The 23,189-nt window shown below is 42.5% G+C and overlaps 1 protein-coding gene across 6 annotated transcripts in view; it reads right to left on the bottom strand.

Annotated features, from left to right (window-relative positions):
- LOC109874482 (microtubule-associated serine/threonine-protein kinase 3) overlaps positions 1-23,189 on the bottom strand; it is a 58,280-nt gene that overhangs the window by 11,769 nt on the left and 23,322 nt on the right. For 4 of the 6 annotated variants that reach the window (XM_031810603.1, XM_020466385.2, XM_031810606.1 and 1 more), the window contains 15 exons: positions 11,936-12,037; positions 11,509-11,641; positions 11,083-11,153; positions 10,730-10,815; positions 9,248-9,456; positions 8,653-8,791; positions 8,319-8,451; positions 7,963-8,128; positions 7,472-7,573; positions 7,051-7,173; positions 6,722-6,834; positions 6,236-6,417; positions 5,806-5,951; positions 5,437-5,628; positions 4,849-5,063 (listed from right to left, as the gene is read on the bottom strand). In XM_031810603.1, the coding sequence (XP_031666463.1) occupies positions 4,849-5,063; positions 5,437-5,628; positions 5,806-5,951; positions 6,236-6,417; positions 6,722-6,834; positions 7,051-7,173; positions 7,472-7,573; positions 7,963-8,128; positions 8,319-8,451; positions 8,653-8,791; positions 9,248-9,456; positions 10,730-10,815; positions 11,083-11,153; positions 11,509-11,641; positions 11,936-12,037 (2,112 nt within the window). The remainder of the gene's footprint in view (positions 1-4,848; positions 5,064-5,436; positions 5,629-5,805; positions 5,952-6,235; positions 6,418-6,721; positions 6,835-7,050; positions 7,174-7,471; positions 7,574-7,962; positions 8,129-8,318; positions 8,452-8,652; positions 8,792-9,247; positions 9,457-10,729; positions 10,816-11,082; positions 11,154-11,508; positions 11,642-11,935; positions 12,038-23,189) is intronic. The other 2 variants (XM_031810604.1, XM_031810605.1) reach the window with 2 other exon arrangements.

Genomic DNA, 23,189 nt, shown 5'->3' with positions numbered 1-23,189 from the left:
AGATTTTACAACACACTGTGTGCACTCAGGCCCCTACTACCACATATCTACAGTACTAAACCATGTGTATGTGTATAGTGCGCGTGTGTGCATGCATCTGTGCCTATGTTTGTGTTGCTTCACAGTCCGCTCTGTTCCATAATATGCTTTTTTATTTTACTGCTTGCTTCAGTTACTTGATGTGGAATAGAGTTACAAAGAGCCATGACTACATGTAGTGCTGTGCACCTCCCATAGACTGTTCTGGACTTGGGGACTGTGAAGAGACCTCGTGGCATGTCTTGTGGGCTATGCATGGGTTTCCGAGCTGTGTGCCAGTTGTTCAGACAGACAGATCGGTGCATTCAACATGTCAACACCTCTCAAAAAGTAACTCTCCTCCACTTTGAGCCAGGAGAGATTGACATGCATATTATTAATATTAGCTCTCTATGTACATCCAAGGGCAAGCCGTGCTGCCCTGTTATGAGCCAATTGCAATTTTTCTAAGTCCTTTTTTGTGTCACCTGACCACACGACTGAACAGTAGTCAAGGTGCCACAAAACTAGGGCCTGTAGAACCTGCCTTGTTGATAGTGTTGTCAAGGCAGAGCAGTGCTTTATTATGGACATACTTCTCATCTTAGCTACTGTTGTATCAATATGTTTTGACCATGACAGTTTACAATACAGGGTTACTCCAAGCAGTTTAGTCATCTCAATTTCCACATTATTTATTACAATATTTAGTTGAGGTTTAGTGAATGATTTGCCCCAAATACAATGCTTTTAGAAATATTTTAGGGCCAACTTATTCCTTGCCACCCATTCTGAAACTAAATGCAGCTCTTTGTTTCAGTCGCTGTAGTAGCTGACGTGTATAGTGTTGAGTCATCTGCATACAGACACTCTGGCTTTACTGAAAGTCAGTGGCACGTCGTTGGTAAAGATTGAACAAAAATCAAGGGGCCTAAACAGCTACCCTGGGGAATTCATGATACTACCTGGATCATGTTTGAGAGGCTTCCATTAAAGAAAACCTTCTGTTCTGTTAGACAAGTAACTCTTTATCCACATTATAGCAGGGGGTGTAAAGCCATAACACATACGTTTTTCCAGCAGCAAACTATCGATAATGTCAAAAGCTGCACTGAAGTCTAACAAGACGGCCCCCGCAATCATTTTGTCATCAATTTCGCTCAGCCAACCATCAGTCATTCGTGTAAGTGCTGTGCTTGTTGAGTGTCCTTCCCTATAAGTTTGCTGAAAGTCTGTTGTCAATTTGTTTAAGGTGTAATAGCACTGTATCCGGTCCAACAATTTTTTTCAGAAGTTTACTAAGGGTTTGTAACAGGCTGATTGGTCGGCGATTTAAGCCAGTAAATGGGGCCTTACTATTCTTTGCTAGCGGAATGACTTTAGCTTCCTTCCAGGCCTAAGGGCACACACTTTCTAGTAGGCTTAAATCAAAGATGTGGCAAATAGGAGTGGCAATATCCTCAGTAATTTTCCATCCAGATTGTCAGACCCCGGTGGCTTGTCATTGAAAACAAATTCTATTAACACCTCTTCCACAATGATTTTTACCTAATTCGGTCCGATATACTTGGCTGTGCAGCGTCAGCGTTTGTTGCCGTCATGTCATCCCCAAGTCTGCTTATCTTGCCAATGAGGCAGGTAGCCTAGTGGTTAAAGCATTGGACTAGTAACCAGAAAGTTTCAAGATGGAATCTCCGAGCTGACAAGGTTGAAATCTGTCGTTCTGCCTCTGAACAATGCAGTTAACCCACTGTTGCTAGGCCGTCATTGAAAATAAGAACAAATTCTTAACCGACTTGCCTAGTTAAATAAAGGTTAAAAAAATGAAAACGTAAGTAGTTGGCAATATCAGTGGGCTTTGATGAATGAGCCATCTGAGTCAATGAATGATGTAGCAGAGTTGGCTTTTTTCCCCCAAAATGTAATTTAAAGTGACCCAAACCTTTTTACTATCATTAATCTTTGTTTCATAGTATAATTATTTTTATTTAGTAACATGATTTCTTATTTTGCAGTACTTTTGCCAATCAGTTGAGCTGCCAGACTTACTTGCCATACCTTTTGCCTCGTTCTCTCAACCATACAATGTTTCAATTCCTCATCAATCCACGGGGATTTAAGAGTTTTTACAGGGTGCATGCTTATTAATAACTGGAATAAGCAGTTTCATAAATGTGTCAAATGCAGTGACTGGTTGCTCCTCATTACACACCAGACCAGAAAATATTTCTTTACATCAACATATGAATCACTACAAAACGTATTGTATGACCTCTAACACACTATATTATGCCCAGCCTTTGGAACTTTGGTTTTCCTCGATATGGCTATCATATTGTGATCACTACAGCCTATGGATTTGGATAATGCTTTAAAGCAAATTTCTGCAGCATTAGTAAAGATGAACAATACATCTTGATTTAATTCCTGTGCCGTTTGTAACTACCCTGGTAGGTCGACTGACAACTTGAACCAGGTTGCAGGCACTTTGAGTGGGCAGCTTGATGAGCCAGTCAATATTTAAAATCACCCAGAAAAAACTTCTCGTATCACATACATCAAGCATCTCACACATTATCCTGATACTGACTGTTTGCACTTGGTCGATAGCAGCTTCACACAAGAATAGGCTTTAGGTGAGGCTGTAGCCATTTTTGCTTTAACAGTATTTAACATTAGATCGTCTAAGCTTTACTGGAGCGTGGTTCTTTATATAGACCGCAACACCATCCATGTCTTTTCGGTAGATGTTATAACCATGTATTGCTACCACTGTATCAAAAGGTATTATCTAAGTGCGTTTCAGAGATAGTCAGAACATGAATGTCATCTGTTACAAGCAAGTTATTGACTTCATGGATCTTGTTTCTCAGGCTGCATATGTTAATACGAGCTGTTTTTATCCCTTTTCTGGGTTGCTTGATTGTTTTTAATGCTTTACTGGGAAGCTTATCAGAAGTAGACTTGCTCATGTTATTTATATTGGAGCTGATAGTGTAGGGTGAGTGGCACAAGGTGGTCTTCCCAATAGGGCAAACCACCTCAGTGCAACTCCTGTTCATTGGCTCATGATTACTACATACAATATCTGTAGGATAAACAAAGGTATACGGTGCAATTAGGGGCACATAAATTAAGTTAATTACAGTGCCTGGCAAAAGTATTCATCCCCCTTGGCGTATTTCCTATTTTGTTGCATTACAACCTGTAATTTAAATGGATTATTATTTGGATTTCATGTAATGGACATACACAAAATAGTCCAGACTGGTGAGGCTTTTTTTTAAAGGAACAGTGGTGCGTTACGTATTCACCCCCTTTGCTATGACACCCCCAAATAAGATATGGTGCGCCAAATTACCTTCAGAAGTCAGATGATTAGTTAAATAAAGGACCACTTTAAGCCATACATCCCAGAGCTGGGCTTTATGATAGAGTGGCCAGAAAAAAAGCCATTGCTTAAAGAAATAAAATAAGCAACACGTTTGGTATTCGCCAAAAGGCATGTGGGAGACTCCCCAAACATATGGAAGGTACTCTGGTAAAATGACAAAAAAAATGAGCTTTTTAACCATCAAGAAAAACGCTATGTCTGGCGCAAACCCAACACCTCATCACCCGAGAACACAATCCCCATAGTGAAGCATGGTGGTAGCAGCATCATGCTGTGGGGATCTTTTTCATCGGTAGGGACTGGGAAACTGGTCAGAATTTCAGGAATGATGGATGGTGCTAAAAACAGGGAAATCCTTGAGGGAACCCTGTTTCCGTCTTCAAGAGATTTTAGACTGGGACGGAGGTTCACCTTCCAGCAGGACAATGACCCTAAGCATACTGCTAAAGCAACACTCGAGTGGTTTAAGGGGAAACATTTAAATGTCTTGGAATGGCCTCATGAAAGCAAAGACCTCAATCCAATTGAGAATCTGTGGTATGACTTAAAGATTACTGTACGCCAGCGGAACCCATTCAGCTTGAAGGAGCTGGAGCAGTTTTGCCTTGAAGAATGGGCAAAAATCCCAGTGGCTAGATGTGCCAAGCTTATAGAGACATACCCCAAGAGACTTGCAGCTGTAGTTGCTGCAAACGGTGGCTCTACAAAGTATTGACATTGGGGAGGTGAATAGTAATGCACGCTCAAGTTCTGTTTTTTTTGTCTAATTTCTTGTCCAACAAGAAAAAATATTTAGCATCTTCAAAGTGGTAGGCATGTTGTGTATATCAAATGATACAAACCCCCAAATATTCAATTTTACTACCAGGTTGTAAGGCAAGAAAATAGGAAAAATGCCAAGGGGTGAATACTTTCGCAAGCCACTGTACATTGTGTTTGCCAATGCCCCTTGGATCAGGTACATTTGATGCAGCATTATTTGATTTAATCTTTATTTAACTACGCAAGTCAGTTAAGAACAAATTCTTATTTTCAATGATGGCCTAGGAACAGTGGGTTAACTGCCTGTTCAGGGACAGAAAGACAGATTTGTACCTTGTCAGCTCAGGGATTTGAACTTGCAACCTTTCGGTTACAAGTCCAACACTAACCACTAGAGGCTACCCTGCCGCCTCAATACTGGCGACTCATTGTCACAATGGTAGGGATTAAGTGAGTGGTCTTGGATCATTGAAAAGTCATTGTTTCAACGCAGCCTTGAAATACGCAACTAAATGTACAACAAGACAAAATAACATGTTGGCTTAAGTAGAAACTGTAAGACTAAGATTGAATAGCCCGATTTCCCTGACCAAGATGGCTGTCCTGTAGTTAAGTTGCCGGGGTGCCAAAGACCATTCTAGTGTTCTATTTCATTCTGTGGAAGGGACACTTACCCAGACCATGTGGTGCACAGTGTAGACGTCGGAGTCACCCATGTAGACACGAATGGCTCGCAGGGCGAAGCCGAACCTCTTCCCAGAACTGTGGATGACCACGGGGGGGCGCAGGCTACTGAGGGACAGGTCCCCTCGGCTGGGGGACGAGTCCCGGGACGAGGGGTTGGAGGACAGGGATGACTTGGGGCTGGCGGGGGCACCGTCCGCAGTGTCTGGGGGGTATGGAGAAGTATGCTAGGACTGAGGAATTTCTTGGGGAATTTAGCAAAGTATATATAGTCTGTTTATGAAGCCAGAACAAGCATATCAAATCACACAGGCTTGCAGGGCACATATACAGTACAATACTAGGTGTGTTGTTGTTGCTAGCATTATGCTAACCTAGAGACAGTTGCAACATCTCAAATGAATGGCCCATGTAAAAATGCTACTTTTAGTCATAGCTCTGGACAAAAGCAATTGACAGAAATAGAATTCTATGAAGCAACACATGCACCAGGAATAAGGTACCATTTGAGACCAGACACTCTCTTAATGGTGTCAGTGGGCTAGTACACGATAGCTAGCTCCAGTTGGTTTACCAACCTGGGGTGATGATGAGGGACAGGCCAGAGACTGAGGCAGACTTGGGGACCATGCAGCCCGCTGGTGCCCTAGGCTTCTCGGGGGTGTCCAGCTGGTGCCCAAAGCGGCGGGAGCCCCCGCGCCTGTAGGAGGGCCGCGTACCTGTGCTGTTACTACGAAGACGGATACGCCGCAAGTTGGACACTACGCCATCTGAGAGAGAAAGAGGGGGGGGTTAAGTCAATGTGCTGGCTGGAGTGTGCAATCTTGTCTTTTAGAAATGTAAGCACAGTAAAAATATCCTGTGTGTATGTTTACTTTATGACAGTGTGTCTAGGTCTCTAAGTATGCGTGTGTAGCCCTAAACACATGTGTGTAGTCTCAACTCACCCTCTTCCTCAGTTGAGATGGCGAAGCGTGGCATGGTGTCCAGGCTCTGGGTGCTGTTCATAACCAGCGGACTGGCACTCCTCTCTGACTGGGACGAACCGGAGGAGGCCCTGGGACGCAGGCTAGAGCACATGAGGGGAGGGGGACTGAATGGAAGGATACACTTAGAGAGGGGGCAGTTGCGATCTGGTTATGCTAAAATTGATGGAAGAATAAAACCTGCTGCCCACCAATTCATATTTAACTTTAAAATGTGCATGTTTTCAATAGTTATTTGGAGTTGAATACGATATCTCCCTTATAACCATAGAAAAAGGCAAATAACGCTGTTTAGTGAATTTTGCCGCTGTTCCAGCTAAAGCTAGACTAAGCTCACAAAACAGTGTATTCTGAGTGCTGTGTTATTGTACCAAGGGCCTTCATCGCTCACCTTCCTCGGTGTCCCTCAGTCCTCCGGTCCCCGCTGGCCCCTTGTTTGTGTCCCTCTTCTGGGGATAGGAAACTCCTCCCCTCCCATCTCCCCACCTTCTCCTCACTGTGGCTGCGCTCTGATGACGACAGGCTATGATTGGATGGCGTGGAGGTGGACAGGTGCTCCGTGCTGCTGTACACCTGGGGGGTACAAAGAGGTCAAAAAACAAGTATGACCTAATTAAAAAATATATATATATGATTATTAACAAAACCACAGGTTATTTCAGTAGAGCTGTTTGAAGGGGAAGTCATTACAGTGAGACTTTTGCACGAAGGGAAGAGTTACTTTTCAGTTTACAAATATTTTTTGTATTTCGTCCCAACAAACTAAAACATGATGATTTTACAAGGGGCAGTGTTGCAAGGAGTATTCTTGAGTAAAATATATGTTCGGCATACTCTAAATCTAAACGATATGAACAAACATTGGGTCATTTCCCACCTTGCTAAAGCGATGTGCCACAGAGGAGAACTGCTTGAGCTCCAGTGACGTGTCTTCATCACAGGTCTCGTCATCATCATCTGAGCCCAGGTGACTGTACCGCTCAGATCGGGCTGGAGAGCATCACAGACATACATTACAGTAGTCAGTAGCCCACACACTCATCGAGCGCAGAGAAGGTTTATGTACACCACCCTTATGACCAAGATTAGGCTGGGGGGGGGGGGGGGTAAGGATCATAGAGCCGTGTTTACAGGCAACTTCTACCTTCACTGTCTTACACAACATTTAAATACTCCCAAATGAGAGTGGTAAAGGTCGCCACCTACTGTCAAAGTAGCTGGTGTCGTCCTCAGTCTCCAGTTGAGGGATAAACTCTGCTTTCTGTCGTAACAGTCCGTTCCAGTCCAGACCCACAAAGAACATGTGCATCTTGACCTCTGGTGTCCCCCCTGGGAGTACCATAGGGATAAATGATTTAAATCAAACCAAGTAATCAATATGGCCAATATAGTCAAACCCACAAACCCTTTTTTGATGAATCTCATCAAATTATCTCTAATAAAAACAACAATCATGACATTGAAATACATTTCAGGGAAAAATACAATGATTTGTATTTATCCATAAACATCATGGTAACATCCACAGTGACGTAGAAATGCTCTCGAAACATATTCCTAAATCTTATTTACAATAAATGTGACTCCAAAATGACAAATGAAGGCAGCAATAAAGAGGCCCACCCACCAGTCCCGAGGCGGTCCAGAGGGCTTTGCCTCAGCAGCCTGGTGATCAGGTCCTGGGCATCAGCAGGCAGGGCGTCCTCCCCCTCAGGCCAGATGATGTCATCTGTGAAAAACAAATTTCCTGAATACCATATCATCTGAATTACACACAATACAACATGAAACATTTGACAATGATTCAAAACAGACTGGTAGGTGGGAACTGTGATATTGATAACGGGAACTTCATCTTGACATTGGTGACTAGATGTTTGAAAGAAAAATTAGAGGGTGTGTTTGAATCAGTCTTTTTGCACCATGCAACAGAGGCAATCCATGGCAAAAAGACAGGAGGTGCCTGTAGAGCCTATTCATTGAATTAACTTGACCAGTCAGAGCCATGTTACCCTAGCCTGGATAAACCAGAGCGAACGATTAAAAACCACAGTAAACATAGCATTCAGTCTAATTTAACCAGGCTAACGTTTCCCCCATTCAGGAGATGACTCTCACCATTGACCACCTGTCCGAAGAGCTGTTCGGGTGTGTCTCCGAAGAAAGGCACACAGCCCACCAGGAACTCATAGAGGATGATGCCCATAGCCCACCAGTCCACCGGCTTCCCATAGCCTTGCCTCAGGATCACCTCTGGAGCAATGTACTCCGGAGTACCACACACCTGGGACAGAGAACCAGAAGGGAGGATTTAAGAATGGGCAATGGACAAGAGAGAGAGAGTATAAGTCAGGTAGCTAAACTGAATGAGAAGGTATGAGACTGACAGAGACAGACAAGCCAGTTGTAGAGGACATTATAAACCAATTAAGACAAACATTTAGAGAAAGAGGACAGAGAAATGGAGAGCTCACCTGCTTGTCTATAAACTCCCTTGTGTCCTTTTCAATGTGTTCCTCATACAGGTTGGTGGTCATGTTCATCAGGCCGATCTTGGACAGACCAAAGTCAGTCAGCTTGATGTGGCCCATGGATGTGATCAGCAAACTACACAGGAAGAAAATGCATTAGAAAACAATAGTTTACAAAACGAACAAACAGAAGTTGTTGCTGGATAGTGAAAAATGCAGAACGAAGCCTTGTTTAAATCCAGAATGTATGTTATACACATGAACACAAAGTAGAATACACACTGCCATTAATGTATAATATGAGCAGGACACCTGGCTAGTCAGGTTCCAGACTCACTTGTCAGGTTTCAGGTCTCTATGTACAATTCCGTAGTTGTGGAGGTACTCCAGTGCCAAGACAGTCTCTGCAAAGTACATCCTGGTCATGTCCACTGGCAGTGGGCCAATGTTTTTCAACAGGTTGGCACAGTCTCCACCTGAGGAGGAAGAAGGTACGCCAACAGACTGTGTAAAAGGCTGGCAAGCAACAACCATGAGAACCTGATTTGATTTGTGTGCTGCCGAGACTTGAATTTGAACTGCAAGGCAGCAGAGTTACAGCTGCTATAACAGTTTGTGGTCTGACAATCATTTCAACTCATCTCCGCCTTGGGCTTCTTCGACACCCAAAAGAGTGAATTTGGAGTCATTACGTTTAGAATATGTGGGTCGAAGGAGAGTAAGGTGGTGTTCTGACGCACGGTCATGCTCCAGAACCATAAAGTAGTACCGTCTCTAAATCAATATGTAGCATCTGAGTGTGTAAAAATCAGTGTGTGTGTGTGTGTGTGTGTGACCGTGTGCATCTTGTATGTCATTCCAGTGTACATTATGTACATATACATTATGTCTGTGAGAGTCTGCAGGGGTGTACATCTACATTAAGAACCTACCTTCTACATACTCCATGACCATACAGAGGTGTCTGCGCGTCTCGAAGGAGCAGAACATGGAGACGACGAAGGGGTTCTCGGCGAAGGTCAGGATGTCCCGCTCCACAAATACCTGCTGGATCTGGTTCCTCAGCATCAGGTTCTGACGGTTGATCTTCTTCATGGCAAAACGCTGCCGGGTCTCCCTGTGCCTCACCAGGAACACGGCACTGCGGCCGTGGAAAAGGAGAGCGAAGGGGAGACCGAGAGAGGGAGAGAGAAAGAAAATAAGGAAAAAAAGTCAGTTACTTCAGTGCTTCTTATAACAGTCTTAAATGACTTCTTCTGCACTGATGTGAGAGTACGACCAGTACGCATCAATCGTATTGCTTTTGCCATATTGTGTTGTGGAGATGAAAGAGGAAGCGGTCTTCTGTAAAACTATTAAAAAAGACACAGGCCCTGGTCCCTTTTGGTGATCTGAGAGGATTGGACAAACAATGGTAAGCAATGCAGGGTGTACACTACACAACTTTCTAAATCCTAACGTCGCTGAGCCTCTCACATTAAAACGACTGTCTTTCCAGTCGTTTGTTGTTTTTTGTCTCGCCAACGTAGCGGTGCGCACACTCAACGATGTGGCACAGACGGCGTCAGGCGCCACAAGATTCCTCACTTGAGCGTGAGGATGGTCAATGCCGCGCGGTCTCGAGAAAAACAATCGAATCACATCATTGAACGAGCGGTGGCTCGAAGCGGCCTCAAAACGTTTTCAGTCAGACATTCACACTCGCCATAGAGTAAACGTTTCTAGCTAATATTTCTTATTGAATAACATTTGCTTGTGAACAGAGCTATAACGATTTGACACTTTGGCAAAAGGCAAGTGCAGACGCATACTAGTTATAGTCGTCGCTCCTGCGTCTACGCATTCTGGGTGACGCAAAACAATATCATCATTTCACTGGCGAGCTCTCATTGCTATTGCTGATCGCCATTCTCAAAACTTGTCGTTGCACATCTCACCCTACAAGAACATTGCGGACTTTGTGCCGATAAATCAAACGCGTTTGAAAATAAACATTGGGAAGTCCTGGACTGCTCAAAGACGGGATTGGTAGCCCTCAGATTGGGTCTCTGACCCGCTCACAATAAACGAGCGTTCGTGACGGCCGCGTGCCTCGAGTAAGCAACGACATGGGTATTTTGTCTCCGATCTCAAAAACTTGTCTGGGATAGGTAAATCAGGGCCAAAATCGTATAGTGTACACCCAGCTTAATATGGCGCAGTTGGTCCACTCAACATATTTGAACAGGCATTTGGCCAGTTGGTCATAAACATTGGCGTGGTATTTGTTGAAGAAATGTCATTCTAGCATTTTAGCCATCTGTATGGCAGCACACACATTCAAGATATCCTCTTTCTGTTTCACTTCTGCGTTCTGCACACTAAGATTTCCTCAAAAAAAGACACACTGCTACAAACAAAGAGCTCGTACTCACCCATAGGCCCCGTTACTGATGAGCTTGAGGGTGTCAAAGTCGCTCTCAACTGGTTTCCTGCGAGAAGGAGCGCAGGCTGCCCGGTTCTGAGACACAAAATTGAAGAACAAAGCTATTTCTACTGAACACATTTGCCAGGTCCAAATGATTAAACATGCCGTGTAATTGCCAGAGTATGTGTTTAAAAAAAAATGATAAGAACATTAACTGTCTTCTATGCATCTCATCTAAAGCCAAGCGAATTCTATAATGTGCACGTTCATGCTATAGGCCTACACAGTACACGCTACACTACACTAATACATAGCTTAGCGGAACTAATCCTGCAGTGAAAGTGTTTCTGGTTGCCTTACCTCCCCAGTGTCGTCAGAGTCTCTGCAGGCCGCTCCGTGACCAGGGCAGGTCTGCTCCAGATGGACCATGTCTACAGTACAACATTGGGAGAGAGAATGGTCAGGCACCAAATGAAAGGAAACAAGACTGAAACCTGTTGAGATTACCTGGACAATACGAAAAAAACTCATTTACTGTAGCAAATGTTTTATCGTGCATGCCCAGATGAACATGACCCATGCCATCCTCACAAATGTCACCCTTCCGCAACTCGGTGGGATCACAAGTTGATCTATTGCACATTATATTCAGAGACAACATGAGAGAATCAAAAACAGGTAGGAGCACCTTTTCAACAGGTAGCCGCTTGGCTAGGTTTTAAAAGAACCCTAAAGTGCTTCATATTAAAAAGAGATGGTGGAAGAGGAATCCCCACGGTACTGTACCTTCCAGAGGGTCTCTGGTGAGGCCCAGCTGGCTGATGATGTAGCGGGGGATGTCTGTCTTGATGACCTGGCCCACCTTGGCATGGTCCTCTGCTGCCTCCAGACGGTGCAAGAACTCCTCTGGGTTAAACTCCTATTGGTGGTGTAAAGACCATAGGAATATTGGCTGTTACGATTCACATTACATAGGTCGATGTACACCAGGGTTTTTAGCGTTATAACCCTGTAACAAGCTAGTGAGTACACAAGTCTAGCGCTCAATGTACTTAACCTACGAAAAATGTATTATAATCAGAGGCTGGACAAAAACGCATAGTGGATGTTACGCATCATATTAGTTGTGTTGGTTAGCAATTGCTTTAGGAGCGCCACTTCCTGAAATGGGAGAGAAAAAAAAATAAACTGTTTATGATTGTTGGAATCTTACCAGACACTCCAGTAGCCTGGCTGGCCTGGAGATAATGATGAGAATCTTCTTCACTAGCTTGATGATGACAGTCACTTCCTCACTGTCTGACCGCTCATACGCCTGATGACCATGACAAGAACAATACAGAACCTTATATGCCTGGTATATGCCATAGGCAGCAGGAATATCAATTCAAACTATATTTGTCACATGTAGACCTGACCATGAAACTTACAAGCCCTTAACGAACAGTGGAGTTCAAGAAAGAGTTAAGAAAATATTTACCAAATAAAAAGTGAAACCATTATTTAAAAAGTAGCCTAGCGGTTAGAGCATTGAGCCAATGGTCACTAGTTCGAATCCCTGAGAAGACGAGGTGAAAATCTGTCCCCTTGAGCAAGATACTTAACCCTAAATGCTTCAGGGTCACTGTTGATGTCTGACCCTGGCAGCATCCCCACTATGAGGGTGTTGGGATATGCAATTTTTTTTAAACAATTGACACATGCGTATAATACAAACTTGTACATAAGCACCCAGCAAAACATAATAATAAGTTATGACACCACTGCGATACATTGGTATGGAACTCCATAGAAGCATTACAAAATAAAATCGGTTATAAATGTCAGTGGCTTAGTTTGTATAGTAACGATAATCAAATAGAACACTCACAGTATAACTAATTCTTTCATAATCAAATAACCAGACTGTTCTCGCTTAAAAAAGGGTCAAGCTGCAATTGCTACATTCATTTCTTGAATTAACGATATATATATCCATTGATCCTCGAAGACTAACTTGTGAATGCCTCATGAGCTTAGTTCAACTGTTGCACCCCATCAGAACCCAAAATCTAACTTTGTAATGGTCTTTTCTTTAAATTATGTAATTGTAAACAAACACTGTATAGCATCAAAACATATTGAAAACAATTGTGAGGTCATGGCAACCATAGCGCCGTCTAGGAATTTTAAAGTGGTTACATTTCTCCAGCCCCATCTCTGATCTTCGTTATTGTTTGAACCGCAGATTGCCCCTTTAAAGATTTGGGTCAAGAAGGTTTTTGAATTGCTCCTTATTAGTTAAAAATCAGTTGGTAGTTGGCTTAGTATTCACCATTTCAAGTTATTACAAATGTGGCAGAAATAACTTTGGATCATGTGTAAGGCATGAGACCGGCAATCATCTTTCTGAAAAATCTAAGTTAAAGTTGTAGTCGATGCTTTGACAAATGGTGATTGTAATAGGGGATACTGAGGAGCCTGCAACACCGTCTAACGAGAAAGTACAACAACGTGTACGAACAATGACAGGGTTGCATAATACTGTAATTCCGTCTAGGATGTGACGCTTTCTTTTTGAAGAGAGGGTACATCCTTGGTCTTGGGACAAAAACAAACCATAAGAGGACTGAACTCTGATGCGTCCTATATTTGAACAATTAATGACATACAAGGAAAACTATGCCAAAAAACTAACAGCAGGAAATAAAAGCAAGCCATTGTATGGAGAGCAATGATTAAGCATTGGTCCTATGGAAAGTTAGGCAATGAGCCCTACTTATGCAATTACATCCAAGACTGGAGAGATCTATTTGGCAGGCGCCAACTAATGGTCTAGAATCAAAGCACAGCGAGGACCTACAGTATCAAATAACCAATTCCAAGCTATTGTTCTCAATACACAGGAGGCTTTAAAAAAGTGTAAATCAATAACCAGGATTCGAGCCAACTTTTTAATGCGCTTAAAGTACATACATTTGGAAAGTATTCAGAATCCTTCACTTTGTTACATTGGTTTTTTTTTTAAATAGATTTTTGATTAAGACTCACATCTACACACAATAGCCCATAATGACAAGGAGAACAGGTTCAGAAATGTTGTTTGCAAATGTATTAAAAACTTAAAAAAGAAATAACTTAGTTAAATACGTATTGGAGTCCACCTGTCAAATTCAATTGATTGGACATGATTTGGAAAGGCACACACCTGCCTATATAAAGGTCCCACGGTTGACAGTGCATGTCAGAGCAAAAACCAAGCCATGAGGTCGAAGGAATTGTCCGTAGAGCTCCGAGACAGGATTGTGTCGAGGCACAGATGTGGGGAATGGTACAATAAATGCTGCAGCATTGAAGGTCCCCAAGAACACATTCTTAAATGGAATACGTTTGGAACCATCAATACTCTCCCTATAGCTCACTGGCTGGGCAAACTGAGCAATCGGGGGTAGAAGAGTCTTGGTCAGGGAGGTGACCAAGAATCCGATGGTCACTGACAGAGCTCCAGAGTTCCTTTGGAGATGGGAGAACCTTCCAGAAGGACAACCATCTCTGCAGCACTCCATCAATCAGGCCTTTATGGTAGAGTGGCCAGATAGAAGCTACTCCTCAGTAAAAAAAAATATTTAAAAAAAGGCACATGACAGGCCACTAAGAGTTAGCCAAAAGGCACCTCACATGATAAACAAGATTCTCTGGTCTGAAAAAAACTAAATTGAACTCTTTGGCCTGAATGCATAGCGTCACTTCTGGAGTAAACCTGGCACCATCCCTATGGTGAAGCTTGGTGGTGGCAGCATCATGCTGTGGGGATGTTTCTCAGCGGCAGGGACTGGGAGACTAGTCAGGATCGAGGGAAAGGTTAACAGAGCATAGTACAGAGAGCTCCTTGATGAAAATCTGCTCTAGTGCACTCAGGGCCTCAGACAGTTCACCTTCCATCAGGACAACGACCCTAAGCACACAGCCAAGATAAAGCAGGAGTGGCTTTGGGATAAGTCTCTGAATGTCCTTGAGTGGCCCAGCCAGAGCCTGGACTTGAACCTGATCGAACAGCTCGAGACCTGAAAATAGCTGTGCAGTGACACTCCCCATCTAACCTGACAGAGCTTGAGAGGATCTGCAGAGAAGAATGGGAGAAACTCTCCAAATACATGTGTGCCAAGCTTGTAGCGTCATACCCAAGAAGACTCAAGGCTGTAATCACTGCAAAAGGTGCTTCAACAAAGTACTGAGTAAAAGGGTCTGAACACTTATGTAAACGTGATAGCTAATTTTTATTTGCAGAAATGTCTAAAACTGTTTGCTTTGTCATTATGGGGTAGTGTGTGTAGATTGAGGGGGGGGGGGGGGGGAAACAATTTAAATCAATTTTAGAGTAAGGCTGTAACGTATAAAAATGTGGAAAAAGGGGTCTGAATACTTCCCGAATGCACTGTATCAGATAAAACATGTCGGTAAACGTTCCTGATGTCGACCAAACAAAATAAGATAGGAAAGGTGGGATATGCGTCTAAAATTAATTATGTAAGAATAGGCAGTAAAAACATTGATGCGCAAATATGAATATAATAACCATCAACGTAAACATGTCGTAATGGCAGGACCACACAACACGGGAAAACATGCCGTTTCTTAGGATACAGACTACATAAATTATGATGAACTTCACAGGGTCGTGGAAGTGCATGGCGATGAGCTTTATGCTCTTCTCCAATAAATATTGAGGGTCTTATTCTGGTGACATGATTGATGCTCTGCTGCAGTTTGACAAATTAAAATAGGACTTGCTCTTTTGTCCACATTATTAATAATCATCTCATACATGATGGCGCCTGAGGGGATGGCTGCCATTTTATTGGCTTGTAACCAACCATGCTATTTTGTTTGTAACTTTCTTTTATTAAAAGAGCACATAAAGAACACGTACTGTACATACACAACTGATCTTTGCTGTCGTTACTAAGGAGAGTAGTTACATTCACATGTTAAGGGTACATTTTGGCTGTATAGAGCACATTTTTCAAGATTCTGAATAAAGTATACCACTTGGATTAAGCCACACAAAAACAGAAACAAACAAAAGCCCATAAATTACAAAATAAAACACGTACGATATGTCAGGAACTCTGACCAGACACCTTCGTACCTATGCTGTCTATGTTGCAAGATTGATGTAATTCTCTCAATGTCAGCAAGTTCCCCGCATAGACCTAACCACATATCTTTTGAGGGTGCATGTTCATTTTCCCAGCATTTTGTTACACGTTTCCTTGCTGCTGCTGCGAAAAGATAATCTAGCAATTTAAGTGGAGAGGATTAGTGTGTTTCCACAGGAACAATACCTAGGAGGAGATAACATGGGTCCGGTTGAATAATAATACCTGTGATGTCCTGAATAACAAAATACTATTTTCGGCCAAAATATGTGATAAAGTACCCATTTGTCAACACGGAAAAGTTTATAAAGTTTCAGGGCTCATAAAAAATGTAATACTTTGAATTGAAACTCCCATGCAGTGGCTTTATATAGTGTTTTCCATATATTTCCCCAACTCTCCTCTGATATCTGCACCTGCAATTCAACCTGCCATGAGTTCCTAAGATTATCTAAAAATATGTTGGCATGTTAAGGATATTGTGATAAAAATTTGAAAATGGTTCCAATGTTTTCCCCTTGATAAAGTGATTCAATCATCTTGTCAATAGGTGTAATTGGCTCTGTCATTTTTTTAAACAATCCTTTTACAATTAATTGCCTTACCTGAAGGTAACTATATATATATATAAAAATTGAGCCTTTGAATAGTTAAGAGACTCTACAAAGCCCTCTTTTCCCATTCCCTAAATCCTTGGGACATATTAGCAGGGAGAAAGGCTGGGTTGTGAAATATAGGCACGTGTCTAGAAATGTCATTACTCAGTTTATTGGCATTGAACCTCCCTCCATGTCTTCAATGTAAGAGTAATAATTGGGTTGTGTTTAATCCGGTCCATAGAAATAGGGTCTGCTATAAAGAGAAGACAACGGAAGTTTACATACACTTAGGTTAGAGTCATTAAAACTCGTTTTTCAACCACTCCACACATTTCTTGTTAACAAACTACAGTTTTGGAAAGTCGGTTAGGACATCTACTTTGCGCATGACAAGTCATTTTTCCACCAATTGTTAACAGATTATTTCACTGTATCACAAATCCAGTGGGTCAGACATTTACATACAGTATGTTGACTGCCTTTAAACAGCTTGGAAAATACCAGAAAATTATGTCATGGTTTTAGAAGCTTCTGACTGACTCAAATGATGTCAATTAGCCTATTGGATGTGTACCTGTGGATGTATTTCAAGGCCTACCTTCAAACTCAGTGCCTCTGCTTGACAACAGGTGAAAAACCAAAATAAATCAGACCTCCACAACTCTGGTTTGACATGGGCCCTCAAAAAAGAACAGCGGCTGATGTTCTATCCTGCCGGTACAGTGTATAACCCGCCAGCTGTATGTTATGTTCTCGATCAGCCACGACTCGGTGAAACATTAGACACTGTAATATCTTATGTCCCGTTGGTAGGATATACGTGCTTTCAGTTCGTCCCGTTTATTTTCCAGCGATTGAACGTTAGCTAACAGTACTGACAGTAAAGGCAGATTAGTCACTCGTCGCCCTGATCGCTTTCGCAAAAAAATGTACTCCAGTGAATGATGGGGATGAGGGCCTGTTTGGGTGTTTGGAGTATATCCTTCCCGTCCGACTCATTAAAGAAAAATTATTTGTCCAAGTCAAGGTGAGTAATCGCTGTTCTGATGTCCAGAAGCTCTTTTCGGTCACAAGACGGTAGCAGAAACATTACGTAGAAAATAAATTACAAAGTGACTTCCTGCATAGAACTCTGGGGAAAGGCTGTGTGCTGATCAAGCTCAAACAATTTTGGCCTAAGTTAAACTTTACAAGTTAAAAGTACATATTTGACCTAAATCGGACTAGCAATGAGTAAGGGTAAGTATTCAAGTGAAAGACTGCACCAAAGAGAAGATAATCCGCTATGCTCACCGTGTTCAAGTCTTACACCGAGCCCAACTCCACGAGGTGGTGGAGGCCACCATCACAGCCGAAACAGTGATGGCAGAGGTTCACCTCTCATGGCAGAAATGAAGTTCGATGATTAACAGCCACCTCACTTGTAAAAATGCAAAACCCTATCGATGGCATAAAGGCTACTCTAGAGATAAATGATACACCGATGCCCCGCTACTGGGTCTTATGAAGTATCCTGTACATAAGAGGCTGAGACAAACGATTATATACGAAATATATACACATTTATAGGTGAAGTGCTACATCATGCTATAAAATTAACATTTGTAAAACTATTGCTGTGATGCACCCTCAAGTGTCAAAGACAACCATGCATTTTTCCTGTTATGGCTGCGATCCCCGTACAGGGATCATCAGGGGAAATTTCAGAGTGACAACTAAAAATACAACGCCGTAACATTACACATTCTTGAAAATGCAAGTGTTTTACATCCTTCAAAAGATTAAAATCTTGGTAATCAAACTACGTTTTCCAATTTAAAAAATAACTATTACAGAGAACAAATACCATGCTTTTGTTTAAGAGTAATCAACAAAAAAAATAGAAAATCCCACCATGAGTTTTTACACATTCACATCTGAAGGTAAAATGACTTACATTCTGATATCTTGCTCTTATTTCTCTTCCTGACGGTCCCAGTGGTCAAATGAAGTGCCGTTTTTTGATAAAAATCCATTTTTAGCCTAAATCTAAACATTTTGCAAACTGTTTGTGCCGTGAATTCCATCTCTATCAACTCTTTACGGAGCATTCGACGTAATTACACACAGTAAACCATCGTTTATCTAGTCATGGTTGGTTTCAGTGCAATCTTCTGGATGTTTGCAACACAGCCAAACGTTGTTTTTTTTGCGGGGAGTATTGACCGAAGTGAACTTATTTGAAGACAAGGAGCAATGACTTCATTGCGCACCAATCATTTTAGTGAAGCTTCGTTGATTGACCATTTCTGCCCAATGACCACTGATCTTCTTAAAATCTAGCTGGGTAGATGGCCAATGAGCTGAGGTAAATGCCAGTATGTGATGGTTATGGGTTGGACCACCATTCCTTGTTTGTAAACGCACGTGTAACGATCTCCATTCTCGCTTGTTACGCACAGCAGTATTTTGGAAAGTAGTATTTTGTAAAGTGTTTTTTCAACGATTTCATTGAAGACATCATGGCAAATAAATCAGGAAAAGCGAAGTCCAAGTATACAGATTACAATCGGGAAAGTGAGAGATTTATTGTTTGAGGAATCTTTGAGTGTTATGATTCAAACAGGAGCTGAGGAGCTGTTTCTGCAAGGACAGGACGTACTTCTGGACAGGTAAGTGCTAATGCCATTTTATGAAATATATATACACAAATATTTTCTGCTAAGAAATTGATATATATATTTTGCAATGAAATGTGTAAAGTAGACATTGGCTATAGTGTGTGTGTCTCTGTTTGGGTGTGTGAGTGATGCATTGTTTGGGTGTGTGATGATATACAGTGCCTTGCGAAAGTATTCGGCCCCCTTGAACTTTGCGACCTTTTGCCACAATTTTGCACGCCCAATTTTTCCGTTTTTGGTTTGTTAAAAAAGTTTGAAATATCCAATAAATGTCGTTCCACTTCATGATTGTGTCCCACTTGTTGTTGATTCTTCACAAAAAAATACAGTTTTATATCTTTATGTTTGAAGCCTGAAATGTGGCAAAAGGTCGCAAAGTTCAAGGGGGCCGAATACTTTCGCAAGGCACTGTACACACACACACACACACACACACACACACACACACACACACACACACACACACACACACACACACACCTCAAAAGAATAAAGGGAACACAAAAATAACACATCCTAGATCTGAATGAATGAAATATTCTTATTAAATACTTTTTTCTTTACATAGTTGAATGTGCTGACAACAAAATCACAAAACTATCAATGGAAATCAAAATTATCAACCCATGGAGGTCTGGATTTGGAGTCACACTCAAAATTAAAGTGGAAAACCACACTACAGGCTGATCCAACTTTGATGTAATGTCCTTAAAACAAGTCAAAATTAGGCTCAGTAGTGTGTGTGGCCTCCACATGCCTACAACGCCTGGGCATGCTCCTGATGAGGTGGCGGATGGTCTCCTGAGGGATCTCCTCCCAGACCTGGACTAAAGCATCCGCCAACTCCTGGACAGTCTGTGGTGCAACGTGGCGTTGGTGGATGGAGCGAGACATGATGTCCCAGATGTGCTCAATTTGATTCAGGTCTGGGGAACAGGCGGGCCAATCCATAGCATCAATGCCTTCCTCTTGCAGGAACTGCTGACACACTCCAGCCACATGAGGTCTAGCTTTGTCTTGCATTAGGAGGAACCCAGGGCCAACCGCACCAGCATATGGTCTCACAAGGGGTCTGAGGATCTCATCTCGGTACCTAATGGCAGTCAGGCTACCTCTGGCGAGCACATGGAGGGCTGTGCGGCCCCCCAAAGAAATGCCACCCCACACCATGACTGAGCCACCGCCAAACCGGTCATGCTGGAGGATGTTGCAGGCAGCAGAACGTTCTCCACGGCGTCTCCAGACTGTCACGTCTGTCACATGTGCTCAGTATGAACCTGCTTTCATCTGTGAAGAGCACAGGGCGCCAGTGGCGAATTTGCCAATCTTGGTGTTCTCTTGCAAATGAAAAACGTCCTGCACGGTGTTGGGTTGTAAGCACAACCCCCACCTGTGGACGTCGGGCCCTCATACCACCGTCATAGAGTCGGTTTCTGACCATTTGAGCAGACACATGCACATTTGTGGCCTGCTGGAGGTCATTTTGCAGGGCACTGGCAGTGCCCCTCCCGCTCCTCCTTGCACAAAGGCGGAGGTAGCTGTCCTGCTGCTGGGTTGTTGCCCTCCTACGGCCTCCTCCACGTCTCCTGATGTACTGGCCTGTCTCCTGGTAGCACCTCCATGCTCTGGACACTACGCTGACAGACACAGCAAACCTTCTTGCCACAGCTCACATTGATGTGCCATCCTGGATGAGCTGCACTACCTGAGCCACTTGTGTGGGTTGTAGACTCAGTCTCATGCTACCACTAGGGAAAGCACCGCCAGCATTCAAAAGTGACCAAAACATCAGCCAGGAAGCATAGAAACTGAGAAGTGGTCTGTGGTCCCCACCTGCAGAACCACTCCTTTATTGGGGGTGTCGTGCTAATTGCCTATAATTTCTACCTGTTGTCTATACCATTTGCACAACAGCATGTAGAAGTGGACAGTTTGATTTCACAGAAGTGTGATTGACTTGGAGTTACATTGTGTTGTTTAAGTGTTCCCTTTATTTTTTTGAGCAATATATATATATATATATATATATATATATATATATATATATATATATATTCTATTTTTTATACAAATGGAATGGAGTAGAACAGCAAACACACACATGGCCACTGCGCCTGCTACTCCTCTCCATATGAAATATCCATTGGGTGCTGTTCGGGGGAGGGCAGGCCCACAACAATGGCCGGAGTTGAATGGAACAGCACTTCACCTTAGTGACTGTTCCCTCTGCTCTATACAATACATATGTTTATTTTATGTGATAAGGCTCATACAATACAAATAGTTGTTTTTATGTTGTTTTCTTTCAGACACCGACTGGGATCCCCCGGTGCCCGCTCTACCTCTGCCCCCTCTACTCCTGCCTCCAGTGGTGTTCATATGCCACAGTTCATTACTGCAGGCATGTAAATAAGTATTTGGTCAATAAAAGTTTCTCAATACCAACAAAGGGTATATAACAAAGTATTGAGAAACTTTTGTTATTGACCAAATACTTATTTTCCACCATAATTTGCAAATTAATTAATAAAAAATCCTACAATGTGATTTTCTGGATTTTTTTTCTTCTCATTTTGTCTGTCATAGTTGAAGTGTACCTATGATGAAAATGACAGGCCTCATCTTTTTAAGTGGGAGAACTTGCACAATTGGTGGCTGACTAAATACTTTGTTTGCCCCACTGTACACCTTAGCCAATTACATTTAAACTCAGTTTAATTCCTGACATTTAATCCTAGAAAAAAAACTCCCTGTCCTAGGTTAGTTAGGATCACCACTTTATTTTAAGAAAGCGAAATGTCAGAATAATAGAAGTGATTAATTTCAGCTTTTATTTCTTTCATCACATTCCCAGTGGGTCAGAAGTTTACATACACTCAATTAGTATTTGGTAGCATTGCCTTTCGATTGTTTAACTTGGTTCAAATGTTTAGGGTAGCCTTCCACAAGCGTCCCACAAGTGAATTTTGGCCTATTCCTCCTGACCGAGCTGGTGTAACTGAGTCAGGTTTGTAGGCATCCTTGCTCGCACATGCTTTTTCAGTTATGCCCATACATTTTCTATAGGATTGAGGTCAGGGCTTTGTAATGGCCACTCCAATACCCTGATTTTGTTGTCCTCAAGCCATTTTGCCACAACTTTGGAAGTATGCTTGGGGTCATTATCCATTTGGATAGGAGACCCATTTGAAACAAAGCTTTAACTTCCTGACTGATGGCTTGATGTTTCAATATATCCACAATTTTCCTCCTTCATGATGGCATCTATTTTGTGAAGTACGCCAGTCCCTCCTGCAACAAAGCACCCCAACAACATGATGCTGTCACCCCCGTGGTTCATGGCTGGGATGATGTTCTTCGGCTTGCAAGCCTCCCCCTTTTCCTCCAAACATAACGATGGTTATGATAGCCAAACAGCTCTATTTTTGTTTCATCAGACCAGAGGACATTTCTCCAAAAAGTAAATCTTTGTTCCCATGTGCAGTTGCAAACCGTAGTCTGGCTTGTTTATTGCCATTTTGGAGCAGTGGCTTCTACCTTGCTGAGCGGCCTATCAGGTTGTGTCGATACTGGACTCGTTTTACTGTGGATATACTTTTGTACCCGTTTCCTCCAGCATCTTCACAAGGTCCTTTGCTGTGGTTCTGGGATTGATTTACACTTTTCGCACCAAAGTACGTTCATCTGTAGAAGACAGAACGCATCTCCTTCCTGAGAGGTATGACGGCTGCGTGGTCCCATGGTGTTTATACTTGCATACTATTGTTTGTACAGATGAACGTGGTACCTTCAGGCATTTGGAAATTGCTCCCAAGGATGATCCAGACTTGTGGAGGTCTACAATTTTTGTTCTGAGGTCTTGGCTGATTTCTTTTGATTTTCCCATGATGTCAAGCAAAGAGGCACTGAGTTTGAAGGTAGGCCATGAAATACATCCACAGGCACAGTCAACTTCGTGTATGTAAACTGAGCCTGAGCCCCATAGGCTAAACATATCCTCCATGCAACTGAATGTTGAAAGAACAGGCGTTGAAGTAAATTTCTTAAAAAACATGCATGTCCAAAAAAGT

The sequence above is a fragment of the Oncorhynchus kisutch genome, linkage group LG30 (genome assembly GCF_002021735.2).
Source record: "Oncorhynchus kisutch isolate 150728-3 linkage group LG30, Okis_V2, whole genome shotgun sequence".
NCBI classification, from domain to species: domain Eukaryota; kingdom Metazoa; phylum Chordata; class Actinopteri; order Salmoniformes; family Salmonidae; genus Oncorhynchus; species Oncorhynchus kisutch.
This window is presented reverse-complemented; position numbering and strand designations above follow the sequence as displayed.